We start from the raw sequence: 12,205 nt of genomic DNA, 5'->3' as shown, positions 1-12,205 counted from the left end.
ATTCATACATTTCAGCCTTAATAATATACAGCAATCTGAAAAAGGGAAGGTATGAATGTTAGTAAAATTAATACAACATATAATAAAAACTTTTTATTTAAAAATAACCCTTATAATGATTGACTCTAACAAGATATAAATTATTTGATCCTTAACGGCACCAAATTATTTGACTGTCTAAAGTGAAATGCTTTCTAAAAACTGCAGCTCATATAAACGCATAAATAATCAGATATGTTAGATGAAATGAAAGATGCTTTTTGCAACCTTAAACCTCAATAGTTTTAAATTAAAATAATAAGCTTGGTTTGTGGCATAGATATTGCACAACTTCCATGTGAAATAAAAAACAGGGATAGACATGTATAGGAAATTTATTAATTTTTATTTAATATATTTATAATTACCTACTAAATATGTAAACGAATATAAAATATATTTAGTTTAATTAATTAATAAATGATTTAATATAAAAACATGAATTCTATATAAATAAAATTATCATAGTACCTAGAAATATGGGAATAAGGTCAATGAAGGCTATTGGCTAGTCTGGGCCTTTTTCCTTAAATACTGTGGAAATAAAAAATCAAATTAAACAAAGCTTATAATCTAAAGGAGGTATAAAAAAGCAAATTAAATGTTGATAATTAGACTAAACAGTGGCTATCCCTGCTCTATCATAAACTTAACAAGATCTGGCAATATGTACACAACATTCCTAAGCGATAACAAGACGACGGCACAAGATAGCCAATTATTCTGAAGTTCAGTTCTGCTGCTTATCATTGGGTTTTTAATTCCTTTCCAATACTGTAAGAGACAATTTTGTTCCAATCGATTTTTGTACGTGTCACTGGCAAGAGTCTCCTTAAAGCCTTGAATGTTGTGTCTGACATCGTTTGGTAGTTTTCAGAGATCGCCGTCTGGTAAGTATTTTCCGCTGTTTCGATTATCTGAACGATCTCCTTGGCGGTCTGCGCCTCGTTCGTCACTGACACGGACTCTTTAATTTCCTTTGTGCTGACTAACTGTACATTTCCTTCTTCGTAATAATGTACCTAAAGTAAATTCGTATGAAATTAAAGGTGACACCCCAACAAAAATTAGTTATACTGAATGTCGGGATAAATATTTAATTTGTTTAATTGATTATTACTACTTACTTGTACTTTCAAGACTCCGCGAACTTCTGCAGTGGAGCTGTCATTCAAGAAAACCGACCACTGTGACCTCCATCGACCGTTCCAGAAGTTTTTCGGCTGGAACTGATGGTCCTCGATGCAAGCGGTGAGGGTGATCGAACCGCCGCCTTGGTTCTTCGAAACGACACTGCAAACGCCGTCCTTATAATGGTTCCTAGTGTATTGAATGAATTCGGCGTCGAGGGCGGAGCGCCATGGTTCTGCGGCGCTGTCCGGCGTGTACGGTTGGTAATCGGATGCCTCCTTCCTCAGGTGATCATACTTGAAGCTTTGCTTAGACCTGGGATCGAAGAATCTGAAAGGAAAACAAAATGTCTAATTAATTTCAAAAATATAAGTTGAAAAATACTTTGTATAATATTTAGCAATTGTTATATATGCTAAAATTTAAATGAAACTTAACAGTCTGATCAAATATGTTATGTAAATAATACATTGATCCAAGAAATTAAGGCAGAAAATAAAAAAATCCATTAAATTAACTAGCAAACTTTTTCTAATAATTTTTAAACACCCTCCACATGGCTTTTAAAAAGTCATTTTCATAAAGTTTTCTTTTTGTTAAAAATGTTTTATGTCCAATATGCCAATTCTGGTAAATTAGTTAAAATAGGATAAACTTATCGTCGTTTCATTAGAACTAAATAATCAATCTTATTTTCGTTTTAATTTTCGTATATTGTCAATATGCAACACCAATTTAATTCGTGATGAGTATGCTCAAGCTGTTTTTTGATAGTGGAATAAAGGTGGATAGCTGGAAGGTTTGGTGACTCATACCGAGAGACAACGGTTTGTAACTATAAGAAAGTTATAATTGCAGTTAAGAAACGTAGGTGTTTCAAAGTATTGAATCAATTTCATGTTTTGGGGAAGACAAGTTATAACCCCGTGTTCTTGTTCTAGGTTAACATTAACCATGAATCTTTGGATGAGTCTATATTTTGTTTGCACACAAGCGATAAATGAGTTCGTGTGGTTTGACGACCAAATGAGAGATATTACTTTAAACTCATATATTAATCTGTTTTGATTGGTCAAAGAAAACCACATTCAAATATATTTATCTTTTGTGTTACTAAAAGTATTCTTAATAGTAAGAATTTATTCTTAGTAGGATTTATAGTACCTTATTAAATAAAATCAGTGAGAAAAAAGCAAACTGCTTTTGAAAAATGTTGTACAATTCTTATTAACAAATACAATAAGAAAATGTACTAATAAAAAAGGTCCTTTTATTGACAGACAAATTGGAAAATTAATAAACATCCTTTCTTGTCTTCTAGGCAAATAAAAAATGAATTAATTGAGTCATATAATATCAGTGTATCCAGTAGAACAATCAGACGTCTACCGAATGAATAAAACTTTCAAAGACATATTTCTGTAAAAAAGAGTATTCAAACAAAACTAAAAGTTTACACAAAATTATATTAATTACTTCAGAATTTTGGCGGAAGGTACTTTCGAATGATGAATCCATGTTCAATAGAATAAGATCAGATGGTAAAAAATAATTTCACCGCTCTTCTAATAAAAGTTTGTAACACGGTGGAGGAAATATTTTGGTTTGGGTTCCCTTAGTAAAATTATTAAATAAATTCAGTGAGAAAAAAGCAACCTGCATTTGAAAAATGGTTTCTTATTAACAAATATGAAACAACTCACTCAGCTGAAAATACAATAAGAAAATGTACTAATAAAAAAAGTCCTTTTATTATTGACAGATAAATTGGAAAATTAATAAACATCCTTTCTTGTCTTCTAGGCAAATAAAAAATGAATTAATTGAGTCATATAATATCAGTGTATCCAGTAGAACAATCAGACATTGACTGAATGAATAAAACTTTTAAAGACATATTTCTGTAAAAAAGAGTATTCAAACAAGACTAAAAGTTTACAGAAAATTATATTAATTACTTCAGAATTTTAGAAAAGGGTACTTTCAAGTAACATATTACTTTTACAAATTAAAATGTAAATAGTATTTGATGTTATATTTGTTGTTTAATATCCTATTATAATTTCAGTAATCAATTTAAATAAAGAAGTAATTTTAGAAGAGAGATAAATTATATAAAATTTACATTCACAATATTTTTGTGGAATAATTTTAATAGTAATCGTATAAAATTTGGTTGATTTAAAATGTTGGTGGAGAACACTATTGAATGTAATGTAATATGAGATCAGCAAACACGAAGTCTTATCTATTTATTGTTGTGCCAAATGAACTGCTGGTTCTACACCACATCACACTGTTAGCATACAAGATGTTTTAGAATGTATTAGGGACGTTAACACTGTTTACTGTTAGATGTGACAAATAATGCCAAAATACAACTAACTTAAAATGCAACGCACCAAACGCTGCCCAGCCTGAAAATTAATGAAAAACGGGGCTCACCTGTTGTTTCCTAAATCGTTGTACTCTGTAATTAACACTAAATGATCGGCGTTTTCGATCCGAACGGGGGTCAATTGGTCCTTGTTGTATTGAGCGAACGCCCCGCTGGCCCCTTCCTTCAGCAGGTCATCGTTATTTAGCAATTTCCTTACATCGTTGAACACTTCATTGAACTCTCCAGGCGGAGAATGCAGGATAAAATCCGAAACTATTCGGACCTTTTCCTGGTCTGTGATCACATCATCGCCGTCGGACGCCATATTTAGGTTGGGTTGGTTTATCATTTGCTGATGTGACAGCTGCGGTGACTCACTGGCGTAGACTTGTGACAGTCGATTGTTTTTCCGAGCGCTTTTCAATGCAACTTAGATCTACAAATTAATTTGTTACAGCCTAAAAAATGAAATATTAAATGTAGTCTAAAATATTATTTTTCAAAATAATATGCATACTCATAAATAATTCTGGATGATGACACAAATGCGCTTACAAGACACTTTCAAACTTAGCTGCAAATTTGATTATTATTCTTCTGTTTTTATTATTTTTTTACATAAAATATAATTTTACAGATTACAATTATTTTTATTTCGGAGCGCCCTCTGACGACATATAACGATATAACTATTAATTACTTTTAATTAATTTTTACGCTAGTATGTGTTGTTGAGTTTCTCTCTTAAAATTACAGATAGTAAATGATTCACGATTTACCTTTATTATTAGATAATCACTTTTCTTAATTCAATTTTTTAATGGTGCGAATTTGAAAAGTGGCTGTGTCGGGGACCTCTGTGAACAATTTCGGAAACTACCGCAGAACCCTGTAGTCAATAATCGGGACTGAAAATTAAATTTAAAAATGAAACTATAAATTAAAATTGCCCCGTATCATTATAAATCATGTTATAAATTATGACAAGGTTTCATTCCAACTATTCCACATCATGTCCTGTTGTGTTTGACATCAAAACGTCACGTCATTTAACGAAACTTCAAAAGTGACGTTTTGTGGTTTTGTGTGTGAAACATAAACATGTGAAATTTCGTCCTCTTCAAAACGAATAATAATTTGATTATTTCGAGTAATATTTCAAAAATATTTCCGTTAAATAATGCGTCATTAAATCGACAACAATGAAGAAACTCACTGGGTCCTTTCGGTACACACAATGGGATCCCTGGCTAATTATTTTCCAAATAGTTTCTGTGCAGTGTATTCTTTATGTTACGTTAGGACTAGTTCTCACTTTGTTAGGAGTTTTAATAGGAGATTCCCGGACGTTAGATCATATATTTGAATATCATGTAAGTCTTAGCATGTTCATGAAACAATTCGTTATATTCCACATATTCCAGGAGATACATGTTCGAGACAACGGGGGTCGAATGGTAATATCTGCATTTGTCATAAACTCTCTTATTGGGTAAGTTTGTAGCACTAAAAATGCATTAAACAATATACTTAATATATATTTTAGGGCAGCAGTTCTGTGGCACATAGTAGAAAGAACCAAACAGTGCATGGACTTTAGTTGTACCTGGCATTTGATTCACTTAATAATATGCTGGTTTTACAATGGTAATTTTCCTATATCATTCTCATGGTGGGCCCTGAATGTGGCCTGTGCAACATTAATGTGTGTCTGTGCAGAGTTCTTCTGTTTGAGGACAGAATTAGCTGCAATACCTCTATCTTTAGGACCTAAAACTGATCTATAATTTGTTGTGGTAATTGTTGACCTGATTAATTTACCAAAGAACAATTATTTTGTTGCAACCAACAGAAAGGCAATATAATATATTTTAATAATATCACAAACTGACTGTATTTTGAGCTAATGTAATATTGAAGTTTCTAAGTTGTTATTTACTAATATGTTGTATGTCTTCAATTTATTAAATGATTTAGATCAGAACATTTACAAGGACAAAGAATTTGAAAATCAAGAAATTTTGAAGTATGTAGATACAGTTAAGAAAATTATGCATCTATATATTTCATGATTAAAAACTGATGCAGCTCATATTTTTTGTTTGTTTAAACCAACATCAAATACTGTAATGTGATACTGTATTAATATTGTTAATATTTTGTAAGATAGATTGTATATAAAGACATAATAAAGTGCCAATATATCAACTTTTTAAAAGAATGTATTATTTTACCTTTATTCATATCATAACCACACATATTTTTAGAGATTCGAATTTTCTATGTATGTATATGATGGCTAAAGAAGTAGCTCATTACTATTTAATGTTAATTAAACGCATTCAAGATATTTTACATTTTATTTAAAATAAGTACACTAAATTTTGATAAGTATTCATATTGTATCTAAATAATTTCAACTTGAATTAATCTTAAACTAAATAAATGCGAAATGTGGCTCGTCACAGAAATATACGATATAATAATTTTCACTTAACTTTAAACAAAATTGTTAATATTTTGTTGGGTATCATTTGTTTTTTATAACCACCTGTAGAAGATGAGATAAAGATTTAATGAAATATCGACAATGGTTGTTTGAAATTAAATTTCACATTTTTATACATACTAGGTAAAATTTGAATTAAATCCTTTTATTAATCTTACATCTTATAAAATATTGGATTTAAAAATTTGTGATATCTCTCAGGCCACCACTGTAGATACAAACATTATTTCTCTTAGTCTAGTCCTGCGTAAGTCGCATAATCTATATTGTACTATATTTGAGTGATTTATTATTATTTAAATTATAAAGTCTACATAAAGCCCACAAATACAAGGGATTTTGTGGCATCCCAATTAATTTATATACGAATTAAGAAACTTATTTCTCATAAGTCATATTATGCAAATCTTACAAATATACGTGCATTTAAGGTGATTGTTCTTTTGCTAATGATTAGTAAATGTTTTATTTCTATATTGCAATTTTTTTCATTTTTCACTGCACTTCAAAAAATATTCTCTATTTTTTACTCTATTTTATTCAGTTCTTTTAATGTTACTGATTATTTTATAATAATATCAAAAATGGAATGTTCTGTTTAAAAATAGACATGCATTTAAACCAATAAATATTTAAGGGTTCGATCGTAATAAAAATATATATGACATACTTTAAAAGTTGTCATGTGTCAATCGCATTAAAATTCTCGTCTATTGTCTTGTCCTAATTCATTAAATCATGACCTTCATCAGTAGAAAAGACAGGGTGTTTAGGACCGTCAGCGATGCATATTTAGACGTTGAAAGAATCGAAGGAAGATTAAAGAGGTACAGTTCGTCAACCGACGCCAGGGGTTGGTGTGATGATGTGGAACAAAGACGGCAACATATACTCAAGCAAATGCTGGTCGGCCCTAGCAAATGTGAGCAAAATATTGTACCCCTTGATATTATGATGCACATGTTTACTAGAAGAGCAGACGATAACGCTAAGCGTTTAACTGAACTATCGAGGTGCATTTTAAATGCGGTGGAACCCATGGATCTCACAAGAGAGCAAAGAGCGGTCCTTAATAAATTGGTAATAGGTTAGTGTAATGTGTGTTGTTTAGGAATGTTAAATTTTTAAGATTTGCAGAAGATGAACTTTAAACAAAATAATATGAGCCAGCCTAGAGATCTATTAGATGATGTAAATATTTTTTTGCATGCTGTACATGGTTTCTTATTAATCATTTAATAATTACAGAATGAATTTGATTCACAAAAGTCTAGCCCAAAAATCCCACTTAAAATAAAACTGAAATTAGTAAATGGCGACGGAAATGTAGCACCCATTCCACAGCCTGTATCTCTGATATCAAATGGCGATAACAAAGCAAAAATTAGAACACGATATTGCAAACACAAAAAATTGGATCAAAAAATAAATATGGCTCTCAGAAAATCGATACTGATAAGTGGTGAGTTTAGGAGGATCTCACAACTCCCAAATTTTGAATTAAAACAGGAAAGGATTAGCCAAGCATTAAATAAAATGGATGATGGACCCTTAGAAAGGGTACTAAATGCATATGAATCTTCTGAAATTAGTAAAGCAAATAGATTAACAGGAGGGAAATCCAGTTCTAGCGGATTTCTTTTAAACAGTTCAGAAAGTAATATAATTCAACGTTGCAGTCTCTCCAGGTCGATTGGTACCAAGTGCAGCCTGGCTTCCATGTCAAAAATTAAAATGAGAATGAAAATGGGAAAGAAGAATAATTATCCGCCTGAAACAAGAAATATAGAAACACCACCATTAATTGATATCATGGAGAAAACGTGTCGATTTTGCCGGAATGATAAGTTTAGGTATTTTATTAGTTTTAATAATTGAAAAAAGTACAAATATTAACTTTATTTTTTCAGCTGTACATGTTTAGAGCCATGTCCAAAATATTTATGTTACAAGTGTAAAGACGTCGTTAGAAGTTATTCAGATTCACATTTTCAGTTGGTCCCATTTGCTTCAAACGTTTCTGCAGACTTAACGGAATCTGAAGAACCAGTAACAATAGGAAAATGCAAAGTGTGTTGCCGTAGGATTATACATATATGTGCAGTATTAAAAAAAATACAATTTTAGCTCTCTGTGTCGGTTGGAACAAATTCAATTGATAAAAATAATAATGATGCAATAGTAAATATTTTAAAAGACTATTGTACAAAGGTAGAGACAATTGACAAAGACAATAAGGCATTACTTCGACAAGTACAATGTACATGTGAATTTTTATTTTAAATAAGTAAACTTAAAATTGTATTTTTAGTATTACATATTTCGGAGTGCAATAAATTTTCTAACACAATATTTGGTTTAGAAAACGATTTGTTAGAAAATCAAGGGAAACGTTGCTCACTAGAAAAGAGTCTTTTAGAAAAAGATTTCCTCATGGAGAAGGTTTGTATTAATGTTAAACTTAAGTTACTACTTAATTCGATTATTTAGAGTGAACAAGAAAAAGCTTCCCTTAAAGATCAAATAAAACACCTGGTAAATAAATTAGAATGTACTGATAAAGAAATTAAGGAAACAGAGAAATATAGGATTATGTATGAAGAGATCATAAATGAATTATCCAAACAAAAAGAAAATTATAATTCGATAATTCAGGATTTCAACAAAGTAAAGAAGGAACGCGATTCCTACAAGAACCAATATGAAAATTTGGTCAGATACAAATATGAACATAACAAACTGCTTGCTGAATTAGAAGCTACAAAGAAAAATTCTTTCGAGCCAAATGAGTTTCAGCAGAAGCTGGGTGAAAGTCTTACTCCAATTGGAGACGAATTAGCACACATAAAGAAAGATATAGAAATTTTGAAATCTGCTAAAAAGCCGTATATTGTAAGTACATTTTTAAATGCGTTCGGATAACTTTATATTCATGTTACTTACAGAATACTGTAGACATGTGCATAGAAACAGATAGGACAAGAAATCGAAACGCATCACTCTCTACGGAAGAAGTGGATTCTATTTCAGACTTCAAAATTGATGTGCCTTTTCCTATTAACAGAAATAAACAACTGGAGATGGCTCAAGCTGAATATAAGAAAATGGAGGACATAGCCAAATGTATACCAGAAAATCCTCAGTACGTGTCTTTGTTGTCCCACTTGGCCGGTTTGAAAAAGAGGGTTCTTCAGTTGGAAGTGGAAAATGGAAAACTGCGAGCCAACGTAGAGCTAAAATTGACACAGAACGTGAATAATAAGGTTATTATTCAGGAAATAGAAAAAATTAAAGAAAAAAAAGAAATTCTGGAGCAACATTTAAAACAGGAAACCAGTAAGCGTAATCAGCTTGAAAAAAATATTTGTGTAAATTATTCACTGTGAGATGAATAAAAATATACTTCTACGAAAGGTTTTAATTGTGGAGATGAATGTGAACGAAACTTACAATTAGCTAAAATATTTGATTACATATAATTTGGTGCGTGACCACGAAATTACTAGATATGGATCGAAGTGACGTCCTTCGTATCCATCGCCTTTGGTTCTGTTATTATTTAACAATGTTACTTCAGTAATGCAATACGTTTATTGGAATAGAACCCGGGGCCACTTCGAATAACAGACTGTCCTAAATAATCTACTAGTTAAAAGTTTGTTGCACACACTTGGATGATAATGATCTTATTTCTATCTATTGTTCCGATTCACTCCATGAAAAAATTATTATTTTGTTCATATTTTCAATTAATCTAATAATAATCGTATGTGTTGCTAAACTAGAGCCATTTTAAGTCAGTTTTTGGGATGGACGTTTATAATTTTCTGGGACCAGTCCTATTGTAGTTAATGAGGATGTGAAATGGGTTTTAGGTAGATTATCTTCAGAATATTACGTATGTAATGTTTATGAGTTCTATATTGTCTCTTTATCTTTATTTTGTGACGTGCTTGAAATATCGAAAAAATGTATAAAGAACAAATATACGCATATATAAATATAAAAGTTGAATCCAAATATAGTTATCCTTTATACAGATCTTGTGATTTAAACATAAACAATAATGGTTTAGTCGATCTGTCAGATGTAACATTAAATCGACCTTGCTGGAGGTTGTTTATTTATATAACAATTGAAAATATGTAATGGTGAAATTATACTAGTTCAATGGTTAACATGTGGTCCACCCTAAAATTTAATATTTGATTTGTAAATTTTATACTATCACTTGGGCTTTTATTCATAAATATTTCAAAATTTTATTTTTTAATAGTTAATGAAAATTGATAATTAAAATATATTGATTAGGAAAGGTGATTACAAATTATAATCTTTAGTAATTAAATTTAATAAAAATTTATCAATATCAGAATCAATTAATGGCGTTAATGAAAACATTTCCAGTGTATTAATTTTCTCAAAGGTTACAATCCAAGGCAAAATATAAAATAAATTAACAAAGACCCCATTCCTGGAACGATTTGGAATTAAAGCTATCAGTCATCGATAAATTTTACCGAATTAAAAAGTAAACCGGAAATTTACCAATAATGATAGATGTGAGAGCAATATAATGGTGAAATATGTTCAGGAATGTACATTCCATAGACATAACCGACTTATTTGGCAAATTTATTAAATTTAATTCGTTTACTATTGTAATTTTAAACAATACGAACGATAAGTGTGGCTGAATAGAAACAGCGATGTCTCACATTTAAAACTTTGGTACAACTGATATACAAATCAATTTGTCGCATTTACGTCAAATAAATTTACATTTTTTCAACATCCAATTGTCCGGAAATGAATTTTTGTTACTCGAATAGTTTTTTAAGTGGCATCCCTAATTGAATTGCAAATTGCTCCTAGAAAATACTTTCTAAGAGCATGTGCGGTCTTCTGTCATTCTCTAAACGTAATCATAACATTAATCACATAAAAAGTGATCTAATTACAAAAAAAATATACACATTTTGATTCATCGTCGTTTACACAAGATCGACCGTGTTAATTATGCAAATAAATTCTTTCTTGGGGCGTTTGTTGCTGCTCGTTATGTAACACGGTGCAAATCGTAAAAAAGGTGCCTTAAATTTCGACAAATCTCGTTTTACAGTGCTGAAAAAATATTCTGACCTGGTAACGTTTTTTCTTTCGCAACACTCGCGGAATCCGGAATAGGAACGATTTACAAATGTAGTTTGACTTGTTAATTTATAAGTATGTACCTATTTGTGTAAGGAAACGTAAATAACACATGAGTTATTTTGATTGATTCCGCACGAATTTATAAACAGGATGTCATTAATTTAAAGATAAAGGTGAACCAAAAAAAGAAAAATAATCAGTTTTAAGGTATAAAAGTAGCTAATGAGACGGTTTTAAATTTAAATGAATTGTAAATGAGAGAGAAGTTTCCTTTTTCAAACGAAGACTTTTCACACCATTTGACGCGCAATTCTATTCGTTATGATATGTACAACATACCCGGTGCCGAAAATGAACATTTACAGAAATTTTGATCGTCTTGTTTTAATTTATTCTAAACATATATATTAATTTTTTATGTTGCAATATCTTTACGTCAAAATATTCAAAAAGTTAATTTTATAAATATTGATATTATATATAAAATATGAAATTTGATAAAAGTAAATGGAAATATTAAATATTCTGTATACCAAGAATATAGTTCTCATTAATTAAAAATAATAGGTAGTTACTATATGTGAAAATCCATGAACATTTTTTGAAAAAATTAAATATCTCAAAAATAAGGTAGGAAATCAATTCAAAATGTAGCAGGTTAAGAATTTTGCCTAGAATTGCAAATGCAGTAATATTTATTTATTTGTAAGACATTTTGAAAAAATAGATATTGTTATATCTTTTAGTCCTCTATAAACCTCTAATGAATCATTTAGGTGAATCATTCTGTATATTTAAATATACAATTTTTATTATTGTTTGGTAATCGCAATAAAACCCACTTATCCCAAATTAAATTAACAACGAGCCAAACAGTTTTATTGTTCTTGTTTATGTAATTGTAAGTCGGTAAAATTAAAATCAATATTTATGATTATTGCGTGGTGTTACGTTGTCAGTTACCATTTTGGATTCAAGCTGTAAATTGTGGG

At 30.2% G+C, this 12,205-nt stretch overlaps 3 protein-coding genes across 5 annotated transcripts; 2 read left to right on the top strand and 1 right to left on the bottom strand.

Moving 5' to 3' along the window:
- Positions 1 to 78: 78 nt before the first annotated feature.
- LOC109597353 (F-actin-capping protein subunit alpha) lies at positions 79 to 4,177 on the bottom strand. 2 transcript variants are annotated; one of them, XM_020013013.2, is made up of 4 exons: positions 4,068 to 4,177; positions 3,616 to 4,008; positions 1,167 to 1,500; positions 79 to 1,061 (listed from the first exon to the last, which is right to left on the bottom strand). In XM_020013013.2, exons 2-4 carry the CDS (start codon positions 3,897 to 3,899, stop codon positions 786 to 788), a joined length of 894 nt encoding a protein of 297 aa, XP_019868572.1. In that variant the 5' UTR covers positions 3,900 to 4,008; positions 4,068 to 4,177; the 3' UTR covers positions 79 to 785. The 2 variants fall into 2 exon arrangements, with proteins under 2 accessions (XP_019868572.1, XP_049826499.1); XM_049970542.1 differs by having other exon boundaries at positions 3,616 to 3,986.
- A 370-nt stretch (positions 4,178 to 4,547) lies between these two features.
- Positions 4,548 to 5,771, top strand: LOC109597357 (protein SYS1 homolog). The gene is made up of 3 exons (XM_020013016.2): positions 4,548 to 4,923; positions 4,975 to 5,042; positions 5,097 to 5,771. The coding sequence occupies exons 1-3, from the start codon at positions 4,753 to 4,755 to the stop codon at positions 5,335 to 5,337; spliced, it is 480 nt and encodes a 159-aa protein (XP_019868575.1). The 5' UTR covers positions 4,548 to 4,752; the 3' UTR covers positions 5,338 to 5,771.
- A 999-nt stretch (positions 5,772 to 6,770) lies between these two features.
- LOC109597337 (golgin subfamily B member 1) lies at positions 6,771 to 9,472 on the top strand. 2 transcript variants are annotated; one of them, XM_020012994.2, is made up of 8 exons: positions 6,771 to 7,139; positions 7,197 to 7,250; positions 7,308 to 7,912; positions 7,970 to 8,129; positions 8,187 to 8,319; positions 8,371 to 8,501; positions 8,550 to 8,951; positions 9,005 to 9,472. In XM_020012994.2, the coding sequence occupies exons 1-8, from the start codon at positions 6,798 to 6,800 to the stop codon at positions 9,443 to 9,445; spliced, it is 2,268 nt and encodes a 755-aa protein (XP_019868553.1). In that variant the 5' UTR covers positions 6,771 to 6,797; the 3' UTR covers positions 9,446 to 9,472. The 2 variants fall into 2 exon arrangements, with proteins under 2 accessions (XP_019868553.1, XP_049825947.1); XM_049969990.1 differs by having other exon boundaries at positions 7,075 to 7,139; positions 7,189 to 7,250.
- The last annotated feature ends 2,733 nt before the right edge of the window (positions 9,473 to 12,205 follow it).

This window comes from Aethina tumida, chromosome 1 (genome assembly GCF_024364675.1).
Source record: "Aethina tumida isolate Nest 87 chromosome 1, icAetTumi1.1, whole genome shotgun sequence".
In the NCBI taxonomy this organism is placed as follows: domain Eukaryota; kingdom Metazoa; phylum Arthropoda; class Insecta; order Coleoptera; family Nitidulidae; genus Aethina; species Aethina tumida.
This window is presented reverse-complemented; position numbering and strand designations above follow the sequence as displayed.